General features: G+C 45.0%; 1 protein-coding gene across 1 annotated transcript in view; it reads right to left on the bottom strand.

Moving 5' to 3' along the window:
* The window catches only part of slc4a4a (solute carrier family 4 member 4a), a gene marked incomplete at both ends in the record, with an annotated part of 50326 nt that overhangs the window by 11527 nt on the left and 15764 nt on the right, over positions 1-23035 (bottom strand). The window contains 10 exons of the mRNA XM_080003706.1: positions 329-462; positions 762-936; positions 1814-1927; positions 3007-3161; positions 3481-3568; positions 3872-4029; positions 8412-8488; positions 12168-12347; positions 14239-14399; positions 18772-18907. Of these exons, the coding sequence (XP_079859832.1) occupies positions 329-462; positions 762-936; positions 1814-1927; positions 3007-3161; positions 3481-3568; positions 3872-4029; positions 8412-8488; positions 12168-12347; positions 14239-14399; positions 18772-18907 (1378 nt within the window). The remainder of the gene's footprint in view (positions 1-328; positions 463-761; positions 937-1813; positions 1928-3006; positions 3162-3480; positions 3569-3871; positions 4030-8411; positions 8489-12167; positions 12348-14238; positions 14400-18771; positions 18908-23035) is intronic.

Genomic DNA, 23035 nt, shown 5'->3' with positions numbered 1-23035 from the left:
CGGGGGGCGTGAACCCCATTTCATCTTTTTAGGAGTCTAGGCAGCACGAGAGCCTCTCTTTGCTGGGGTGTTTTGATATTAACCTCAACAGGCATATAGGCTCTGTTATATCAGGGCACTGGATATCAGTGTGCTTTTATACACTTTAATCACAGAAAGTACTGGCATACTTTTACTCGAGTAGAATTGTCAACATGGTACTTTTTCTAGAGGAGTCATCTGTGTCTTTTCACTTAAGTGAAAAGCTCCGAGTAGGTACGTCTTCCACCGCGGACGAATGAGTTTACTGAAGAAATAAAAGCAATGCCGACTGAAGATGGAGCAGCACCTGCTGAAGTTGAAGAGCAGCCGTTCAAACACCAGGACCGGACCCGTGCTGCTGAGGATGGTGAGGGGCTGGCCGCCCAGCAGACAGAACACCCCGCCAGAGATGGCTGTGCCCAGGAAGCTCTCCAGCACACCCTGTTTAGAGCACAACAGTCAGCCTCCCGGTCCAACAGTCAGTCAGCCTCCCGGTCCAACAGTCAGTCAGCCTCCCGGTCCAACAGTCAGTCAGTTTCCCGGTCCAACAGTCAGTCAGCCTCCCGGTCCAACAGTCAGTCAGTTTCCCGGTCCAACAGTCAGTCAGCCTCCCGGTCCAACAGTCAGTCAGTTTCCCGGTCCAACAGTCAGTCTCCTAGTCTTAGAGTCTCCCAGTCCAGTCAATGGAGCTTCATAACCTCCATAACAAAACAAACTGCACAACGCTCCCTCCCTCTGACCTGCATGTTTTCCGTGGCGTCCCCCAGCAGACCCCCGAAGGTGATGGCGTTCGTCACTGTGCCCAAGTAAATAAACAAGATGGCCGACAGCGATTGGATGTGGAACGCGTCGGTGAAATCGCTGATGAAGAACGGGATTTTTCTCTTGATGTCAAGTATGAGGCCACCGCAAAGCCTGGGAGGAAACAGGTTGTAAAACAGTACGTGAGACGATACGGTGCAAGGTTATGGAATATTAACTCATCTTTAAAGTCTATTTAATCCTCCCAATATTTCTGGACTGACTTTGTCAATGGAGCTGCTCTGAATAAACCCACATCAAGGTTTCCATTTCCTTGTTCTATGTCAATCTTCATGTGGTGACATTTTTGGGGGTCAGATATGAGCCCAGTCAAAACAACCACTTCCACCAGCGTGATTTGATGAAATAATCTTTGTTTTTTGTGTTTCTGACACAAGATATCAAGTGCTACTCATAAACTTAGGGTTAGGGTGGTTAAACTTAGGGCGATTATTCCTAAATGTGCTCTGTTTTTACCAAAGAAAGATATGATATTTTTCATTATACATTGTATAGTTATCTATAAGTATATAAATAACTATAAAAAGTTATTTAGGCTTATCTATTCCTACTAATTTGAAGTTCTGACCAGTTAACGATGAACTACGGGTCATCTGACGCAATTTGGTCATTACCGTATGTGAATAACAAGAACAAAATTTAAAACCATCTCCATGTCACAAAGCCGTATGAGGTTACAGAAATGACAAGGTCTTATACAGCGACCGGCCTTGAATAGAAAATATTTCATACACTGTGTGTGGGAGGAAAAGAAAGTGAAACATTTGAAGAAAACAGTGTTTTTTTTTACCGAAAAACGCAAACATAAGTGTTTCACCGAGTGCATTCTTCTGTCGGCCTCATCCCAAATGTGGGAAAAAGTCATTGAATTAGGAACGTTAAGCCAACACAGATTTTGGTTAGAAAAAAAATTAAATAAAAGGCGCATTCTAGGGGGATCGTCCCTCAGTCTAAAAGAGGTTCTTCCTACTTTCCCGTCTTGGTCAGCTCCTCTCCTACAGCGTGTCCTCCTCCCCCGTGTCCTTCGTCGTGAGGCATGTCTCCGTTCATCTGCGAGTTCTCCCCTCCTGCATACATGTTTTTTCTGAAAACAGACATGAAAACACACTTTCTTCAGTCAGACACACTTTGCTTTTTAAAAACCATAAACATACGATTGTTTATCACGTAAAAAAAACAAAACGAAAAAAAAAAACCCCAAATTTCTATTTATTTATTTTTTTTGCAGGTCAAATATTTCAATCTCTTTATCTCTAGCTTATTTCGGACAGGGGAACGGGGCCATCCCAGCTGTCACAGTGCAATGTTCCAAACAAGAGATCAATGTTTTATTATGGCCTAGTGGAGTATACAAACATCCCTGATGGATGACACACACAAAGTTAATTATTATTATTATTTTATTATGGCTACCATAGACCACAAACAATTAAAATGGTTAATTAATAATGAATTCGACCATAGGCTGCCCGGTATATCAGTGTTGGTCCTTCCTGTAGAAGATTTGTCCAGGAATGTAATTAAGATTGGAAACTGCCAAAACTGAAAAAATCGTTTTGTGACTTTAACAAAACAATCTTTGCTTTTGGTCTCCAGCTGAAGGTGGTGGAGCAGGGAAGGCTGCACAACACTTTCAAGGGAGTCGGTGAGAAGGCTGACTTCACAGCTCGGTAGAAATGTTCTCAAACCAGGCACAGGCTGTCTTTAATCACCACTTCATGCATGATCGATGTTTTCCTCGGTCGTGGCAGGTTAGCTCCATGCTGATTTTGGTTTGTAAGCTGAATTTCTCGCCCGGGAATGAATAAAGTGTCATCTTATCTCAGACTGTGTGACGGAGGCCAAGGAAGGAGCATCGTCCCCTGAGGTTGGAACCCCGTCCGCACGAACGGCGGCCGAAGGTTCAATCTTTTTTTGATGGAGGTATGTACTTGAAAACGGCACTGCAGACAACTTTTGACTTTTCTGTTACCTCCTCAGTTTACCCCCAAAAACATGTATTGAAAAAAAACCATGTTAAAAATTCACCCATGAAGACATCAAAATATACGTGCAGATTTCCTTTGGTTACACCGCTCCCCTCCTCCCTGGTCGGGTTTAGAACCTTTCAGTAGAAAAAGGACCCCCCCCCCCCCATTACCATGGAGGCATGAGTTAACACACCTTTTGTCGGAGGAGGGCAGGGATTTTGGAGGTTCTATCCGGATGGCAGGGTCCCACTCTCCAGGGGGCAGCACAATCACTTCATCCAGGAACTCATCGATGCCGGCCAACAGGTCCTGTCGGTCCTTGGCCTTGTAGGCAATGTCGTGGAACACCTTATCACAGCGAAGATAAATGGAGTTGTATGATCAAGTAAAAGTTTTATAACATTTCCAATGAATTAGGGCAGTAGGTAGTAGCTCAGGAGGTAGAGCGGGTCGCCCAGAACTCTCAGGGTTCATCCCCAGATCCTCCTGGTAGCATGCTTGAGTGTCCTTGAGCAAGACACTTAACCCCTAATTGCTCCTAATGGCTGCGTCCGTCACGTATGAATTGCAAGTCACTTCGGACAAAGGCTTCTGCCAGATGACGTTCAGAGTAAAGATGTAATCCAGAAAGAACAGAAATGTCTCTAAAGTCATCATGGTTTCTCACCTCATCAGACATCAACGTAGCGATGGCTCTTCCAATCTCATGGTAAGACTTGGCTTTTCCTTTTGGCCCAAGAAGGATGAATAAAAATCTGGAATTTAAAAAAAATATATATAGTATATCATCACAAACAATTCCATCAAAAGACAGCCCACCATAGCGGTGAGCATTGCGGCATTGGGTAGACAAACAAAAATATTCAACACGTATCAGTGTCTTTAGTATGATATTGTTTTTCTTAAATTTGTGAAGACTATGTATGGAAAACAAACAAAAAAGGAAAATCATAAATTTCCGGGACATGGATTGAACCTCTCGAGGTTTCTATGGCGATTCCGGCCCTGCGTATCTCTATTAACTTTAGCCCCGACACCTATGGAGGCATCTCGACTACCTCGTAGGGACGGGAACCTCCGTCAGGGCCCCGAGCATCACAGCTTGCTGCAGACGTACGAAGGCCACGAAGGGCGCGTCCAGGAAGTCCACCTCCCCCACCAGAACGTTGGAGGCCTCGGCGTCTCTGGGCAACTTCTTCATGAACTTGTTCCTCAGCTGAAAGCACAAAGAGGAGACGGGAGGTCGACGGCAAAGGCCACGTTCTCACCAGCAAGACTCCCTTCCCTCTGTATTAGATGACCTATATCAAAGCCGACAGCCGCAAACCGTCCCATTCAGCTCAAATACCAAACCCGGTGCTTTCCTGACGGGGTGAGTATTTGATGAGGTGTCTACTCTGTGTCCGTGCTGGGCTTGGTGATGGAGTACGAGGACGTGAGACTGGCTGGACTGTGGTGCTCTGGACGCTCTGCATCTTAAAAGCAGCGTAGCAGCGACAGAAAGTTCATTAAAAGGGTTTTTAAAGGGTTTTTCGTGTAAACCAAGAGACTCTTTGTCATTAAGTGGTACTGTGTGGGTTTGCGCAAGCTGGGAGATACCAACCAAGAGAAATAAAATGCGACGGATGAAACAGGAAAACCATGGTGACAGTGAGATCCTATAGAGAGCGGATCACAGGAAAACCCCGCAGCTCGACGGTATAAAAATTGCATCCAAGACTTTTTATTTTATTTTATATAATGGGCTTAAAAGTACAGTACATTGCGGATAAAATGTCAACATTTACAACATCAATAAAGAAACTACCATCTGCCCAAATGTCTCCAAACTACCGATAACATTATAATGACCCACAAGAGTGTACAACACACACTTTCCTAATCCTCCAAAGCTATAATCGACATCTCTGGAGCACAACGCTCTAGACGGCTCCAGTCGACGCCCACCTGTCGTCACCCTGCTGTGTTCAGGTGAAACTCTTCTACTACCGCCCCAACCCCCGACCCCGTGGTGGTTTCTGCAAGCAAGCCAGTGTTAGAAGACATCTGTATCGTCAAGTAACAGTTTAGGATCATGTATCGTGCTTGTGTTACATATGGCCGCTGGTAATTACCATCTCAAGTTCAGGCTCAGAGCTTGACCTCCGCCTGGCTCGAACCACAAACCCGTACCAGCGTGCCACATGACCCTGGATGTTGAATACACACCGTCTCATGAGATCAACCCGTTGAAAAGGATCCAAGAGACGAGTCGGTTTGGGGCGTGAGCGCGTCCCATCACAAGGCCACGTCCAACCCTTTACACTTTGATCTGAGATACCTTTCCTTCATCGGATGTTCCCGCTGATAACGGATGTGCACGGACTTAAGTTATGAATAAAACGCAATAAAACTTCAAAGGCACAAACCAGAGACAGGAGATTAGATTCTCCCGGAAAAAACACTTATATATTAACTTCACACCACCAGAGGCCGGGTGGAAAATATTTAAGAAGAAGCAGCCGAGGGCAAACGCAGACTGGAGGAGTTCAAGGAGAAGGTATTCACCTTCCTCCTTTTAGTCGCTAATAGAAATTACAGTTGATCCACCCAAGCAAAGCTGCATTAAACTAGTCTTTTTTGTTTTGTTTTAAGGGCCATCGGCAATCAGGTGAAGAATAATAATAGCTATTGACACAGACCTGGACATTTCACGAGTAATTTCAGTAAGTTATTGGGACCACCATTAGGCTGACATTGCAGTGCCACAGGAAGTGAATAGCTCAAATGTCCAGCGTCTCATTCTGACCCATAATCAGCCACTTTTTCCAGTATCCTGGCCAAGGAATGCTGCCTCGTCCCATGTCTGTGTAGACCCGATGATAGCGGCAGGCCCAATTATAGCACTGAAAATAAATAGCTTCAGAATAGTTGTATTATGCTTTTTGCCAAAAGATTCCAACTCCGGTAAACAGCGACAGCTCTTAAACAGGTCAATTATGTAATTTCTTGTAACATAAATTACAGAAAACTGTGGTAATTGTTGAACTTAAACCGCATTGAAGGAATCATGGTCGCCAAAGAACATGGCGGTGATTGTTTAAGTTTGTTTGATTGTTTAAATTTAAGTCTTAATTCTGATGCCAGTTACTCAGGTTGACTCCCAATGACTGAAACAGAAGGTTTAGATCCTTGTGTGCCTTTTGCAGTGGTTGTCAAATCCGGTATAATATCCTGCGCCCCAGACGCTTTCTGTTGCGAGGTTTTAAAACGCTGTTGAACTCTTGGGATTAAAATCCCATAAAATGAGTCGTCAATTGATGTCCAACAGGAAGCGGCCGTGCCGTCAGTCCACTTTCTTGGCATCGCGCATGACGAGAGACATTCGGGTCAGGAGGTAAACCTGTGTAATTGCAAATCATAATCCGCGCCACTGTCAATCCTGACATCACCGCCAATGTAAACTACACCTTAAATCTAATTGTGATACATTTACTGTATCAATATGATTCTTGACTCTTGTTTGTCCATCGATTCATTTTTCCTTTTTGCAAGGGTCCAAATAAAACATTTCCATCATCTTTACTTTTAAAACGTTCATCCACCTGCGGAGAAGCTTCTGCAGTGGATGAACCAGATTCATCTGGGTCACGAGTTCTGCATTTTACAGCCACCCCCCCCTTTGCCCGTTCTCGCTCCACGCCGTGCATTGCATGTGGCGGGACTCGAGGCTCTGTCATCAGCACTGCCAGTCAGAAACAAGGTAAAGCCCCAAGTCAGCTCCATCTTTCAGAAGTAATGTATTAGCACAGCAGTGACTCCTGGCTCAGCTGTCCTGGTCCAGAATAGTGCTGTGGCGGGGTTTTTACGGGCTTCTGCCTCAACCTCAAAACAGAACTTCTCCCAGAGCAATGAAATATTAAAACTCCAAATAAAACCTAATTTGTGTGACGGCCTGATCTGAAAAGGTTCACGTGCTTAAGTTCTACCCCTACTGATGACAAAAGGATATGACGGCTACATTTACTTAGAGTGAAAAAGCCAATGCTCCCCCTTTTTTGCAGCCCCAACCTCTCTCAAGACAAGAAAGGCAAATTTTAAGAACTACGGTGTCAATGGTTTAGAAAGGAGGGAATATCATCAAACTTCCGTTTGTTTGGAAGACAGGCTCTCACGATCCTCTCATCTTCCCTTTCAGGAATCCCTTTTCCCATCTCCCCGTGACCAAGCCACCATGTCTGACAGTCAAACGCCCCCGAATGAATACAATCCAGTGCAGCAGAGAGCACCGAGCCCGGAGGCATGTGGCCCGTGGGAGACAGGTTGGCCGGTTGGTCATGGGGAAGGCTTTGTGACACCAGCTCATGATGTGGGCATTTCTAGGCCAGCCGGGCTGGGAGTGCCACCGCCCAGGAGATGCCCTTCCTATCCCGCTCGCCAATAGCTCCACTACTCAATCTGTCCCACCGCAGAGCTTACTGGGACAGACTGACCCGCTTTGCTTTTCCCAGAAGCACGTCCCTGGACGGATCACCATGAGCGCATGTTTGCTGTGAACTACGGTAATTTAACCATGCTACTGTGAGGGTTTATTCTAGATACAGGGAAGCGTCCCCGATGTACACAGCACACTGGATGCGGAGAGCCACAAGCATCAGCGTCGGCGGTGTCAAACAACTGTCGGTATTTCCGATTAGCCTCAAAGAAAACCAAAACAACAGTCACTGGACCAACACCCTCACCTATTTGACATTTGTGTGTGTTCACCTCGAAATTGTTTGCATCGATTGTTGTCGTTGTTCCACACCTCGCCCTAACCCTAATATAAGCGGTTCGTTGGATCGCTTTGGAGTGTTTATGTACACAGGACAGATGAGAGAAGACACTCAGACCGGTGCTTATAGTCGAGATGGCAGGTGTGCTACAACCTGCACAAACTGCATTTACAATATACTCGTAAAAGGTGCTAAAATGTCACTTGCAAAATAACGTATAGAGCTCACTGTACTGGCTGTATTAACTTTGTCCTTGGTTTGGTTTTATGGGTTAGGGTGAGAAATCTCTCCTAGGGTTAGAATTTTTTTTTTTGAGGAGTTTTGAGTTTGGTCCACCTCTCGGACCAATACAGTGAATATTTGTTGACGCAAGACGACAACAAAAGCATGCTGTGGATGACTCAAGTTCTTTGAGAACCCCGGCAGCAATCTCAGCAGATAGTGAAAAACTGACGCGGGTGGAACTTCGAGATTTGCATATTTAGGTGTGTCCATGTTGTTGGAAAGGGGTGTTGGTTTGAGACCGTTCTAAATGATAAGCAAGCTGCACTGGCTTAGTTATCCTTTTCCCGACGACAGCCAGGCCAACACAGTCTGACCGGTCAGTATTCCCTCCGTTCAAGATCGACAAAATCCTGCCGTCATTGTAGCTCTCCCTAGCAGCTTCAATCGCTGGAAACAGACAGTATAGCAAAATGAGAGCCATGCGTCGTGAGAGCGGGTCGTGATGGTGAAATAATACGCATTTTGAACTCGAGACAGACACGCCGTAATAATTCTCCTTGGCTATTGACCGAGATCGAATTTCGCGCAATTTCCATTTTACACTTTGAGCTTCACTCACCTGTTCCTTCTCGGGTTTGTCGGAGATGTCGTTCATGCTGCTGGAGGTCAGGTTGCGATGGGTGGTCATGGGACTGCCTGTCGGAGGACAGCAAGCCCACAGGGGTTACGCTGGACTCCAAATCACCAGGAAGTTAATGGAAAGGAGTTTGGCGAAAACCCAAGAAAAGACAGTGGCCCAGTTTACTCTCCATGCAACCCAAAATAAACCCAAGAGGTGAACAGCGACCCGTGGGAGGAGCTATGTTCATGCAACGAGCAGAAGCACCTTCAGCGGACACTGCAAGTCACTCTACACTAGGCTCTGAAAAGCTAGAAGAGCAAAGTACAAATTCATAATCTAACATTCAACATTCCCCTCCAAGTTTTAAGCAAAACTAGGGTTTAACCTGACTTATTTTGGCCACGATATTTGTTTTTCATTTTTATTCTCGTTTTAACAATTCTTAGCCTCTAAGGCCATAATAGGTTCCACTTCTTGCTCACATTTCTTTGTGCGTCACAGAACCTGGCTGGGAGGGTACTAGATACTTCAAATATGTAGTATTCTAACCAAAACAAAGTAAGATATTACCGACTTTCTCATTGATGATGGCGAGAACGCTGATTTGTGTCGAGCATTTCTCAGATATACGTTTTAAGATCCAACTGAGATCTCATTATTTCCTGGACTTTTTGATCGAGGAGGAACAGCTCGACAGTAGATAAGCGCAAAGTGATGCCACTGTACTTTTCAAATGTTTTACCCCTCCCATAAAAAAAAAAATACATTTAAAAGGAGAATTGTGGGTAATAACATAGTTTGTCAGTATGATGCAGCCAGAAAATAAATGTTTAAATGTTATACTAAGTAAAATTAAAAAAAAAGATATTCCCCTCACAAAAAAAAAGTTTTATCTGAGGTGAAATGAAATGAGAATTTGTTTATCTGGACCCGGAAAAGCATTAAAACGGTTGGGGACACCACACACAAAAAATAAAATAACACAACAAATTTTTTTTTTTTTATAAATCAGATGACTGGGAATGCTGGACCGCTGCCAAATCTATTTGGATGCACTTCGCCCAAAACTATTCTAGTGTGAGTATATTTTGGTGAAAACTTTCATCCCTTGTGGAAGCGGCCGTGTCATCTTTGCCCTCTGGCGGGATCTGGAGGGGGGGTGTCTGCGGGACGGGGACAGGAAGGGGAAGCGCCGCTAGAGGCCTCGTTGAGTCCGGACCCGGGGAACTTACTGAGGTAATCCATGCTGGGACTCCTCTGGGGCTGCAAGTCCTCCATGGAAATGCGACCCGAGAGGCAAGTCACCGAATTCCCGAGAGGACTACGGGCTTTTTAGGAGCCGTTCAAAAAGGCATCAAAAAGCCAAAGCCAATCCCAGGGAAGCGAGAGAAAAAGAGGATGAAAAGAAGTAGGAAGTTAGGGGCGGCGGGGGGGGGGGGACGGGGGGAGAAAAATCATGGAGAGAACGAGTTGATAGATTAAGGCCGACTGAGGCAAAAGCAAGTGGTTGTTAGACAGGTTAAAACCAAGCAGCTGTTAAATCTACAAATCCATTTCTAGGAAAACAAAATGTGAATAACAAGAAAGCAGGGGTCATTGAAGAGAACAAGATTTGCATGGAAACATGTACACAAGGCTTATGTCCTTGAAGACAGTAAATCGTCAATTACTCTGCTATCAGTAACGCCTCTTATCTGGATATTTGTTTCGATAAACAGGCGCATTGTTTATGTTGTAAAAATGTGAAGCAAGGTTTCCCTTGTTCTCGCGGGGCAGGGAAACCTTGTTCCTTTGATTCTATGACTTAAAGAGACAAATTGCGTTTGGACTGATAGTGAGCAATAAAATCTTCATTTTTCCAAGGACCAAGATCATCGTTGTGTAAACAGTTCTGTAAATCAATGAATCCATTTACGTGCCAAAAAAAAAAAAAAAAAAAATGCTGTTAATTAAAACAAAACAAAAAAAAAAACTGGAAACAATTGATGAGTGTGACGGGATGATCACTTTGCTTGACATTTCACATGATAACACGGAGCAGAAGAGAAGAGAAAGGATGAAAAGATGGGATTAATGGTTCGGGTTCGGCGGTGGCCACTCGACACCGAGTGCCTGAGAAGAGCGTTTCCCCGCGGAACCGCCTGATTGAAACGCGAGCCGGGTGAAAAAGTGATAAAAGTGCGTTTCCTACTCGACGGAACCTGTTTCGCAGGTTTCGCTCCGGTTTTCCAAGCGGGATCTCAGACGGATCGGGTGACGGCAGCTACAGCCCACGACGCTGATCTGGGTTTGATTTATTCATATCTCAGCGGGGGTCATTTTATATAAATCCGAAGCTTTTCCAGCTCCAACCCATCAAAAAAGTTATTCTACAGTATAACTACTGGTGAACATTCCATCACAAAAAAAACTATAAGTTAACAATATCTGGAGCATAATTCATAAAGTATGCACAAATGCATGTGAAATGCATTTATTTACTTCTATAAATGATCAACTTCAGAATTTGTAATAAACTTATAATTTTCAGAAATAGATAGATATGTCTCAAATTCAATCAGTAATTCATTCACATAATCTTAATTTGATCATATAGCTCAAGTGGATGTGAAAACAATTTGCGGTTTTAAATCTTGACTGTATAGTTCTAATAATAATAATAATAATATAACCATATTTTAGGTTCAATAAGAGAGATACTTTATCCAGGATGGAATTTTTAGCTTTTAGGAAAGTGTGGTTTAGGAAAACGTGGGTCACTCAAAAATAAATAAGTTAGAAAACTAATAAGTTACTAATAAGTTGGTAAACTGAGTCATTAAATTAATGACTCAACTTGAGATCAATGGCGTATGAGTCACCGGACACGAAATGTCTGTTCATCTTAAGCTGCTTTCACACATGCACTACAACCCTGAAATTATCCAGAGGAGCGGCATGTGTGCACACAAATGTCCGAATCGAGTTGGACTGGATACTACCCGGACTTACCCCAGCCGGCACCCGAGTACAAAGTCAGTGTAATGTCCGATTGAGCGCTATGTGTGAACAAAGCAGGTGATTGTCCGGCTCATTCACAGCGAGCGAGGGTGCGTTATTCATCTTTGTGTGGATCTTCGTGCACGGAGTGTAGCTGCTTTGTACTCCTTTACACTCTGTTGTTTATATTACATCCAAATACATGGAGTAATAACGCCAAAAAAGACAAGACTATAGCCTCGTCCGCCATCTTGGGTGTGCTGTAAACCCCCGCAGCGTCATTGCGTCACACCCTGCCTCCTGCACGCTCTACCCAGCCTCCGCCCCTCATCAAAACCAACCGGATTATTTCCAGGTGGTGTAAACGCGTCCGACACGGAAAATCTCTGGTTGAGTTCTACATGTGTGCAAGGGCAACGCCAGACAACGTACGGACCTAATTATCCGGACATTGTCCAGAGTTCATGTGTGAGCAGCTCAAGATTTAATACGTTGTTCACATGAATGTTTGCTTCTGTTGTTTTGACGTTCAGCAGTATTTTAAATTGTAGGGGGGAAAAAAAAAAAGGATTCTTAAGTGGGGTTCCAAACTAAAATAGCCCCCATTTCTGCAAACGTTTCAACAGAACGTTCCTTTTGAAATGAGCAGGAGAGCCGATATGGTTCAAAAATGGAAGAAAGAAAAAATTACATACAGTGTATAAAAAGTAATGAAAAAAAGAAAACAAAAACAAGCTGATAAAAGAGACTGCACCAAACTGGCATCTGTATTACCGTTCTCCTGGTTGGAAAACAGCCTACTTGCACTGGAGACCGTCTTGCCGATGTCGGCCAGCGAGCGCAGGTTGGACTTCTTGGTCTGGTGCCGATGTTTCCGTAGTAACGTGTACATCACCTTGTCCTTCAGCTCGGCCTTCAGCTGCCCGCCGGCGATCTGGCTGTCAGTGATCATCTCTGGAGGGACGGAGGAGGGAAATACGCTCTGTAGTTGTTTGGAGGAAATCATTTTTCGCCCCATAACCAAACAAGGTTCTACTTTGCAAGGATTCCTTCACTGCAAAGTTCCAAATGATGAGATGAAACTTTTGCATCGCCTTTTGAAGAACCTTCTGTTGAACAGGGGACGACAAAAAAACAATAGTTGTACAAAGAAAACAGAATTAAACCAAATAGTAGATACTCAAAATACAAGATTCCTTCACTGCAATTTTGATTTTAAAGTTCATGAGATAGCTTTTTCCTCAAAGTTTTTTTAAAATACTTAATTCATAATAATAATAAAAAAAGTTGATATTTTCAATCAAAAAATATTTAAAATAGAAAATAGGGAAAAAAAATAAAAATATATTTAATATATATATATGAAATACTTTCAAATGGAAAAATCAAATGGAATAAAAAATATATACTAAAAACGTATTTGTGTCTGTACTGATTCTTTCCAAATGTTTCCCCACACGTACAAAGACACATTCATCAAAGTGCAGACTGTGATGCCCCCAGCTTCCGTAACGTGGGGAAATTGCTCAATTGAAAGGTCTATTTTTAAAATCAGGGTCAGGAGCCCGAGGGGCCTCGGGGGGGGGGGGGGGTTCTCTCCGTCTCAGCTCCTAATGGCCGGGCGCTCGGCCTCGAAGTCCACGCCGCTCGGCCAATTACTTCACATTAATCTCATCCCTGGCTCCTCCGTGCAGAGAGGTGTGGTGGGATGGGAAGGATGGGAAGAGAGAGAGGGATCATGGTCTCCCTGGCCTTCAATGAGGAAACCTCTCGACTGTGATTACGCTGTAAAAAAAGGTTGCCAAACAGATTGTGACACTGGACGAGCTGGTTCAGTTTAACATCGAGCCCTATTATCAGAAATGATCGATCCTCAAATGTCTATGTATTAGAGGCCTTTTACGGGAGGTGACAGAGGTTTGAGCTGCTCTGCTGTTTTTTTTTGTTTTTTGTTTTTTTTTTATATAATTTTTCATCGTTTCAATAAAAGGAGTGGGAATAAATGTGCACGATACACGTCCGTCCATGAAGCTGACTTTCGCACCAAAACAGTCTCGAAAGAAAAGAAAAAGCCACAAGAAGAGCGAGTGGCACCAAGTCAATCATAAGAACAGTCAGAAAAAATTATTTCACATACAAACATGGTATTCATTATTCCCCACAGGAATACTAATAATCTTGAAAATTATTTTAATTATTTTTCAGCAGTTGCTGCCTACATAGGTAACACAGTAGTGATTTAGTTTTAGTGTTTTTCCCCAAACTGTATGATGCCCGCAAAGGGTTTACCAGCACTGCTGCCATACCCTTATAAGATAAGATGGTACTATATTTATCCCAGAAAGGGGTTATTCAAGGGTTGCAGCAGCTCATTGGGGAAACAAAAAGTACAGAGTTACAGGAGCTGTAGCACGAGAGTGCACATTAAATTACGATATACAGTATACATACAATACACAACCAAGAAATAAAAATAGAATAAGTAATAATACTCATAATAAATGGCTCAGACTGTACAGCACACATATTTAAATCAAATGTAAGACAATAGTGTTGTTATGGTTATTTTAAAGTGACGGGGGGATGAATTATAGTGAAGTCAGGCAAAAATCTATAGCAACACTGGACTTTCATTATTAAATCAACACACGACCATAGGATATGCCATAGGTTTGGATAAACAGTCTTTGGATACAACAGGCCTTAAACCCGCCCCATATGGAAGCCTCCCCTCAAACAACAGGTATGTTTTATTGAGCCTCGAGATTCGTTTCCACAACGAGAGACTTCATCATTACAAAGAGAAGGTTTAAAAGTCTTCTTCAGATTTTGTTTTTTCCCTTACCGACCACTTGGGGCAGCGTGGAGGCCTCCATGTCCAACAGGATGGTTCCCTTCTCGATGCAGGTCCGCAGCTCGAACAGACTGTGCAGGGACAACGTGGCCACGTGGGGCTTGCTCCAGCGCTCGCCGCCCTTCTCCACCTTCTCCTCGAACTTGATCCATCTGAACAGACGAGGGGAAAAAAAAGGAGAATTAAACCTTGGGGATGAGTAGAAAATCACCTCAATCCCCGATTTACTAGATGGGTGGTTCAAACGTTCCCTTTAAAAAGTGATTGAACCGACGGGCGTTCGAGAAGTCAGCCTTGACCCACTTGGGAGTGGTGCGGCATCTGCCCACGTCACCGAGCGGCAGGTTGGAAGTGCGGACACTGATCTATGACCCTGACATGATGAGCAGGGATCTGAGAGCAAGGGCAACGAGGCCTAAGTAGATTAATCAACTTATTACCTGCACAGTGTTCACACCGATGAGCAGCACCAAGAGGGAAGAAACAACATGGCGACACCAAGGCGCCAACAGTGAACATAGATATACACCGATCAGCCACAACATTAAAACCACCACTAAAAACCATTAATACTGTGTAGCTCCACCTCGTGCTCCCAAAACAGCTCTGACCCGTGGAGGCATGGACTCCACAAGACCTCTGAAGGTGTCCTGTGGTGTCTGGCACCAAGACGTTAGCAGCAGATCCTTTAAGTCCTGGAAGTTGTGAGGTGGGGTCTCCATGGATCGGGCTTATTGTTCCAGCACATCCCACAGATGCTCCATGGAATCAGAGCCTAACCCCACCCGTCCACATGACGTAGAAGAAAACATCATTTATCAGACCAGGCCACCTTCTTCCAATGCTCCATGGTCCAGTTCTGACGCTCACGTGCCCATTGTAGGAGCATGGGCACTCTCACCGGTCTGCATCTACACAAGCTGTGAAGTGTGTTCTGACACCTTTCTATCATAGCACCATTAACTTTTTCACCAATTTGTGCTACAGTAGCTCTCCTCTACTCCTTCCTTGGGGCCACTTTTGGTAGGTACCCAACTACTGCATACCGGGAACCCCCCGGAAAGACCTGTTGTTTTGGAGATGCTCTGACCCAGTCGTCTAGCATCACAACTTTGCCCTTGTCAAAGTGGCTCACTTGCCCATTTTTCCTGCTTCCATCACATCAACTTCAACAACTGACTGTTCACTTGCTGCCCAATATATCCCACCCCTTGACAGGTGCCACTGGAACCAGATGATCAATGTTATTCACTTCACCTGTCAGTGGATTTAATGTTGTGGCTGACCGGTTTATAGAGAGAGATAGCGATAGATATAGAGATTCATAGATAGAGATATACAGTATATTGATAGAAAACAGAAAGATGGTTGGACTTTTTCTAAAATGGCACGTTTTCTTTTTTACTTTCCTGAAAAGTTAAACACTAAATTCTATGTAAATGTTTTCTTAAACTTATCAGGAAAGTTAATTTAAATTCTTAATTTTTTTTTTTTTTTTTTTTTTAACATCGCTTTAATCCAACCTTACCCAACACCTCCAGCCCCGGCTATCTCTACAGATATCACTGCATTCCTGTCCAGTGCAATTCATACCTCACAGAAGAACTATAGTGCAGCGAGCATGTACGTTAGACCCATAGCAGCGAAAAAAGGCCAAGAAGAAAGAAAACATTATGCCATGAAAAATGACGCCAGGCTTCGGTAGTCGGTCCTGTCCCATTAAAAGAAGGGAGAGAGGAAGAGGCAACCCAGAGAGGCCAGGCTGTGCTCCCACTTCAGCCGAGGAGACGTGGAGACAGAGCTGCACGCAAGCTGCCAAAGATATCAGGACGTCAGAGACGACGACGACGCTAAGTTTAATAAAATTTAAAAAAATCACAATCAGTTTAAACACGAGTCAATTGTAGCAGCTAAAATCCATGTCAGCCAGTCCGAAAAAACCCTGAGGCTAAACTCACCTACACACCGTTATGTGACCTGTTCTTCGCCTTTATTTTTTTGTCTTGTCGATTTTTGTATTCTTATTGTCTATTTCACTTATTACTTTTATTCATTGATTTCATTATTTTCCTATATGTTGGGCAACATAATTGTTATGTTTTGCAATGTAAGAATTCTTGTCATGCCAATAAAGCAAATGAGAGAGAGAGAGAGAGAGAGAGAGAGAGAGAGAGAGAGAGAGAGAGAGAGAGAGAGAGAGAGAGAGAGAGAGAGAGAGAGAGAGAGAGAGAGAGAGATCTTTTGTTTACAAGTCAGAGAGCGGATAAGATTTACAGTGCAGGGTCTCTTAACGACCGCTGGTGTCCATGAATTGAGACGAAGGACGCCCGAGGGTTCCGGGTGCATGTGGCGAGGTTTACTACATGACCCGCCAGGACAAGGGTCTTGGACAGACAGCCGTTGAAAAGAGTTGGATTAGGTTTCCCCCCCCCCGTGGGCTCCCTCCGGCCTGTACCGCGTGGCTCCTCAACGCCAGGCTGTTTCGGCTGTTCTGCCCGCGCCGCGTCCAGGCTGGGAGGGGTGCATGTGGCAGGACGCCAGCTCAGCACAACACTTACTGGAGATCTTTTATTCATCGTGGTGCCGGGGTTTCTCCTCCAAACCCCGTGGTGAGTCTTTCACTGGGTCCGGGCGGTTTAAGCACAGGGTGCATGCTTGTTAAAGATGCAGGCCCGATTTATTTGGACCTGCATAACTACTGCACTGCGTGTGTTCTGCAACTTCTACTGATTTTCACCCTCCCACAATCTACATCTATGGCATACTTGTTTTATTGACACCCATGTCACGTTTACATTGCATTTTTCACTTTGCTTACTTTACCCTTTGTCCAAATTTTTCTTCATATTTATAGAACCAAGCTGCTTTAACTCATTTGTCATTCTTTCACTTGCACTGTTGAAAAATGGACATGAGGAATAAGCCTGATATCTAACTTGACACGTAATGCCATTAGATATCACAATGTCAGCTATTATTGGTTATTATTTGACAAATCCCCGAAACTTTGATTCCAGGCGAGCGGCGGAGAAAGGAAGCTGGTGAACAAAGCTTCAGTCTCAGACACTGGCGTGCTTTAGTGCCAAGCCGGAGGAAACTGAAGAAATGCCAAATAAAAACACTGGAGGCTCAGTGGGAGCCGGAACGTTTCCTGGGACCATTTAAAGCTCTTCTAAAAGAAAGAAAAAAATAAATAAAGTTGCACCGCAGTAATTAAGCTTCATCTCAGTGTCTCACAGGTAATTCCACCACACATACAAAGCCTGATAGATTTACTGATTAACAATAGAGATGTGAGGGCATGCTGCTTTCTGTAATTAGAACTTTCTTCATCCCTATGAAGTGAAGGGAGTTTTTCCAGAGTTTGTCGTTTGTACGATGAGTTGATGAGTCACACCTCGGTTTGGAGTCCATGATTGCTTAAAAAGTCACGTGTGTGTGTGTGTGTGTGTGTGATTCTCACGCTTGTTAGAGCGCGTCCCAGAGACAAAGAGAAGTGTCCTCATTACGCACGGCGCTTGTTTCGTTCCATAACGAAACGGAGTGAAATAAAATAACCAAACGTCTCAAATAAAAACACACTGTCCTGGCGCAATGATCTGGCGCCTGGGTTGGTACCATCGGAGCGGGGGCGCCCCCATTGCGGGGAGGAGAGGTACCGACCGCATCCTGGTGGCTCAACCAAATAAGTCTTAGAGGCATGACCCGGGTTCAAATCCGGTCTGTGATGATCACTCACTGATGATTTTTCTATAAAAAGAAAATAGAATTCTGGACGCAATTTTGGCGCCCCCCTCGAGGTGGCGCCCTAGGCGGCCTATGTCGCCTATAGGAAGCGCCGCCACTCGTTCTAATACTGTTATAAAATGAGATCAGGTCCTGAGGAAAAACTCAAAGTACTAGAAACAAATACTGAAGACATAAAAAGACATAATAGATAAAGGTCAAAGGTCATAAACGCCACAAGATGTCACAATCGGGTTCATTCTCTGTGCTGGGAATGGGATTTTCCTGCTCCATTCATTAAGCGCTGATGATGTAATAACACTCTGCCCACTCCTTTCATCGCACCCGTCCTGTTTGCCAGGACACACACACACACACACACACACACACACACACACACACACACACACACACACACACACACACACACACACACACACACACACACACACACACACACACACACACACACACACACACACACACTTTTTCTTTAAATAATCCATGCCATGTGATCTGTTAAAGGCTAAATTGTATTCTATACGTATAGTGTCTGAGGACCCTCCAGGGGGTCGCCAGCAAAACGATCAATATTTAAACAATTTCTTCACTGACAGGAATGGCTTTGAATTAATTAACCTCGTTTCACCGTTCTCTCTAACTAGAGGACAGACACTGAATAGCGTCTAACAAACCATCGGGGTCCCAGTGCCCTAACGCACCTCCAATTGGGGGACCTTGAGGTGGAAGAGCTTGAGAGGGGGAACAGAGGGGGAACAGGTGTGTGTTGCGTCCTACCTGGCCGTCTCCTTCCACTCCATCTCCTGTCCGTCCACCGACAGCAGCTCGTCCAGCTCGGTGAAGAGCTGCGGGGGCGCCGGGCCATCGTCCTCCTCGCCCAGGATGAAGCGGATCCTTTCGGCCGCCGGCGAGACTGCGGAGAGAGGGAAGATACTGCGGTTCATGGCCTGGCAGTGCTGTCCGTTGGGCAGGGGCTTCCCCTCGTCCCCGGGGCCCGTGGTCCCCTCAGGAGCCGATGACGGAGGAGGTGGTGGAGGAGGTAGAGGTGGGATGTCCACCAGGACACCGCCTCCCCACTCCTCCGGGTCTTCTTCCATCTCGTCCTTCTCCTGATTGTTGTTGTTGTTGGACATCTTTCCAAACTTACCGGCCCCCCCCCCCCTTAACAACCCCCCTCCCTCCCCCCAAAAAATACAGCCTGCGGGTGATCCTCCGTCAAGTATGTGTGTTGGCTGTTGTATGTGTAGATATCGGTCCCACCAAAGCAGCAGCTAGACCCTCATTAAGAACCCCGGGTGAAAGTGAGGGCTGCTCGCCCCGTCGCCCCGCTCCAGCTCTGTGAACCAGGTAGGGGGTGGGTGGGCTGAAGGGGGTACAGGGGTCCCCTCAGTGACACTGTCCCCAAAGCCAACCAAAACACCCCCCCAAACCCCCCCCAACCCCCGTACCCCCTCCTCCGCTGCTCAGACCGTCCATCCCCATTGGCCCTCCAGTTTTGGCACGCTACCCTCGGAGCGCCTCATTAACAATTAGGAACTGGTTCACAAGCCCCTCTGTTTTTCGCCAGAGAGGCTTTGCTTTCCTTCCCCCGTCTTCTCGTCTGAATGTTCATCGCGGCCTCGGTATCTCGGAGAGGAGAGGAGAAAAAAAAAAAAAGTGCGTGCTCCTCTATATGCAGTTTCCATTGCTTGTGGCGGGGTACGCCTTTCCCAGCAACCATCGCAAAGATGTCGACGTGGGAAAACATTAAAAAAAAAAAATATTCACCAACGCCTCAAGTGGCTGAGAAACAACAAAACAAAATCGATCAGAGGAAAAGTTGCAGCTTCTCAAGGAATTCTGGGACTTGAAGCGTAATCCACCCAACACACAACCTTATGGATTGCCACTTTAATAACTACAGACTTTTTAAAGAAACTGTACGACGCGTCCATACTAAAAACTCTTGTCACCAGCGAACCACCTTCCACGATGTCTGACAGCAGTTGGCGAGCTACTCCATTAGCACATCAAGTACATAATTATACATCATCCATTGGACTCATGTTTGAGGAATCATGATGCTAAACCTTCATCTTCCTGCTGTGTAATCAGCGCCAACAGGGTGGTCCCGTGGTCGACACGCTACACCAATCGAGATTTACGCTAATTATTACTTTTCCTCGCAGCAGCAGCAGCAGCAGCAGCAGACTGAAAGAGAATTCCCAGCACTCAAAATACTTCATATACACAGTGTGGTGGTGGTGCAAAACCTGTGATGAGCAGTCTCCTCCGTCCGGGAAAAACCCACCAACTTCCATATCGGGCCCTGAACGAGACCCCCCCCCCCCCCCCAGCGCTGATGTCAACGCTGAGGTTTGTGCACTGTCACGTTAGTTAAAGTGAGGTTGCATAACCTAGCGAGGCACGGCTGGGTATTCTCAACGGGAAACCAAATGGATAAAGATGCTTTCAATTTTCGCCAGTTGGAACAAACTCTGTGAATTTTTGAAAAAAAAAAAGCCCCCTCACAACAGGCCGTGATGGTAAAAGGAAACGTTCTCAGCGCTGAGACCAATGGGAGAGTATCAAAACGGCTGCTTCTTGTTAAGTCACATGCAAATTTGACTTTCGGTGACTTTGAAGTTACTTACGTATATAATATTATCAAACTTTATTGGCCTTTTTCCTCCTTTCTCGGCGCTGTGATTGAGTAGTAAACAACAACATAAGTGGTACAGGGAGACAGAGTAGTCCCACAATGTGAATCCTGTGTGTGTGTATATGCGCGGTGTGTGTGTGTGTGTGTGTGTATGCATGCACGCACTTGCACACACGTATTCAGTATTCAGTGACAGTTCTTGGAAACTGACTGGAATGTCCTACCAGAGGGTTTATAGGACATGAATGTCTTGAGGAAGTTTGGAAAAAATGTTTTCAGCTATTGACTTTCAAATATCCTGTGCTTTCTCAAAACCTTCTGCAAAGTGTGTGTGTGTGTTACAGAAAAATGTAAATATCGCACAATCTAAACTGGCGAATTTCATAGCCAGCATTAAAATTGGCTGACACTGAGGCCCATGTCAAAAAGGATTATTCGTCCAAACAAAACTCCCTCAAACATTCATTATCAGAAATCGCACATCGTAGTTACGCCAGACTTTAAAAGTACTGTCTTACAATGTGGTGATATCTCCATGTGACGAGGTTGCAATGCCATTTAGGAGGATAAACAACAATCCCATTTAGATAGATGTAATTTGAGTTTCGGGACATACACACCGCTAGTTAACTGCATCCCCCACTAAGTCGTTCATTCAGTAAAGCAGTCCGTCAGCAGCAGCGCGTCGCGGCAAATCCTAAAAAAACAAACAAAAAAAACCACCTGCTGCACACGGCCCTGTCCTTAAGCTGCAACTAGTCTGATCCAGGTAATGACACCCGGCGGGTCACAAAGTGAAATACCTGAGCATCAAGTCGCCGAATTGCCAACAATACAAGCAAATCAGGAAATTATAGTCAAGCAAAATTACAATATTACAGTTCTTTGCAATCTTTACTAAACTCAATGTCCAGTGAGCTGGATGGATTTAATACCTTTCAATACATTTGAGACAGATTTTAATGTTATCCAAGACTGATTTTTGGACACATCTCTAGCTCATTCAATAAAGTATTGTAGGCTACTACTATATGTTTGGTACAGGGCAGATGTTTTTAATAGGTAGAAACAGTGTCATGGACTCTATCTAATTCTATGAACAGGGGCATTTTTAGCCCCTCTCTCTTTACAGTTAAGTAAATAAAATGAACACAAGACAAAATGAATAATGAAAATGAAGAGCTCCTTAAACTCAAAGGACCTGCAGACACCCTGCTTAACATCCTCAATGTTTGAAGAGGCCCGCACAAGTGTTGTGTAAATACAATAGATGGTGCTTTCAAATGTGGTCCACTCTTGAATTATTTAATAAATGTAAATGTTTGAATTTAAATTTAAATTTCAAATGGCAGTGACTTGTTACAGATATAGATCCAAGCAGGCTACAGAGATCCCAAACTGTTTACTAGCGGAGGGGAGGTTGGTGCCTCAGTCCAACAGTTGCTAAGAGAGGAGTTTGGGGGGGGGGTGGGGGGGTTGAGTTTGAGTTTCAACGCGTAGTGAAAGCAAAGAGGGGGCGAGAGAGCGAGCACGAAGAGGAAAGGAGGGATGGAAATGAAAATCCCATCGTTCAAACACAATTTCAAAGCTGTGTGTGCTCTCGCCAAGAGCCACCGGCGTACAAAGGCCACTTTGTCCCGGGCAGTGGAGCATCATGGGATACGGGCCGGAGGAAGAATGCCCCGCTGCCCGCCACAGGGCTTAGCCAGACGGCCGCTATGAAGGCCCGTGAAGTCCCGTTCTGACCCACTCCTGACGTGCATCCTACACAAATACCTCCTCCCATCCATCCCCCTCCGACCCTCCAGAAATAACTAAATTAGTCCAAAATAAAGCTTCAAGGGATCCACTCCGTGTATTGTCGGCGACTGTGCAATGCGACGCTGCATAGTCCGCGATGGGAACACCACTGGGAACACTGGGAATGTTCTTCATGCCACATTGTGTGACATTCAGTATGCAGGGCGGCCGGCGTGCACGGTGCACGGAGATGGGCCTGCATGCAGAGCGGCGCAGCGCAGGGTGAAGCAGGGTGGAGGGGGCGCAGTATTTCAGTCCAGCTCTGGTATGTTGTCGTTGTGGTGGGTGGGTGGGGGGCTCTTAACGGCAAGGGGGTCCCACACAGCAGAACCGCCGAGAAGGTGAAAAGTAAGGCGCAATATTGTTTGTCCGAAAACGGCACAGGCACACGATTGGAAAAAAAACAAAAAAACAAATGAATGAATACACGTGGAGGCTGTTCTCGGATCAGTCCGCCTGGTTAATTAAGAAAGGACCAAATTGAGATCCACTTTTTTTGTCAGTTTACTCCTGATTATTCGATTTTTTTTTAAAGGCTCCGCGTCGGGGTTCTCCAAAGTGCAGAAGCCTACCTTGAAGTGATCTCCTGGCCTCCCGGCC

The sequence above is a fragment of the Zeus faber genome (assembly GCF_960531495.2).
Source record: "Zeus faber genome assembly, chromosome: 7".
NCBI lineage: Eukaryota > Metazoa > Chordata > Actinopteri > Zeiformes > Zeidae > Zeus > Zeus faber.
The sequence above is the reverse complement of the archived record's forward strand: the minus strand, read 5'-3'. Positions and strand labels throughout refer to the sequence as shown.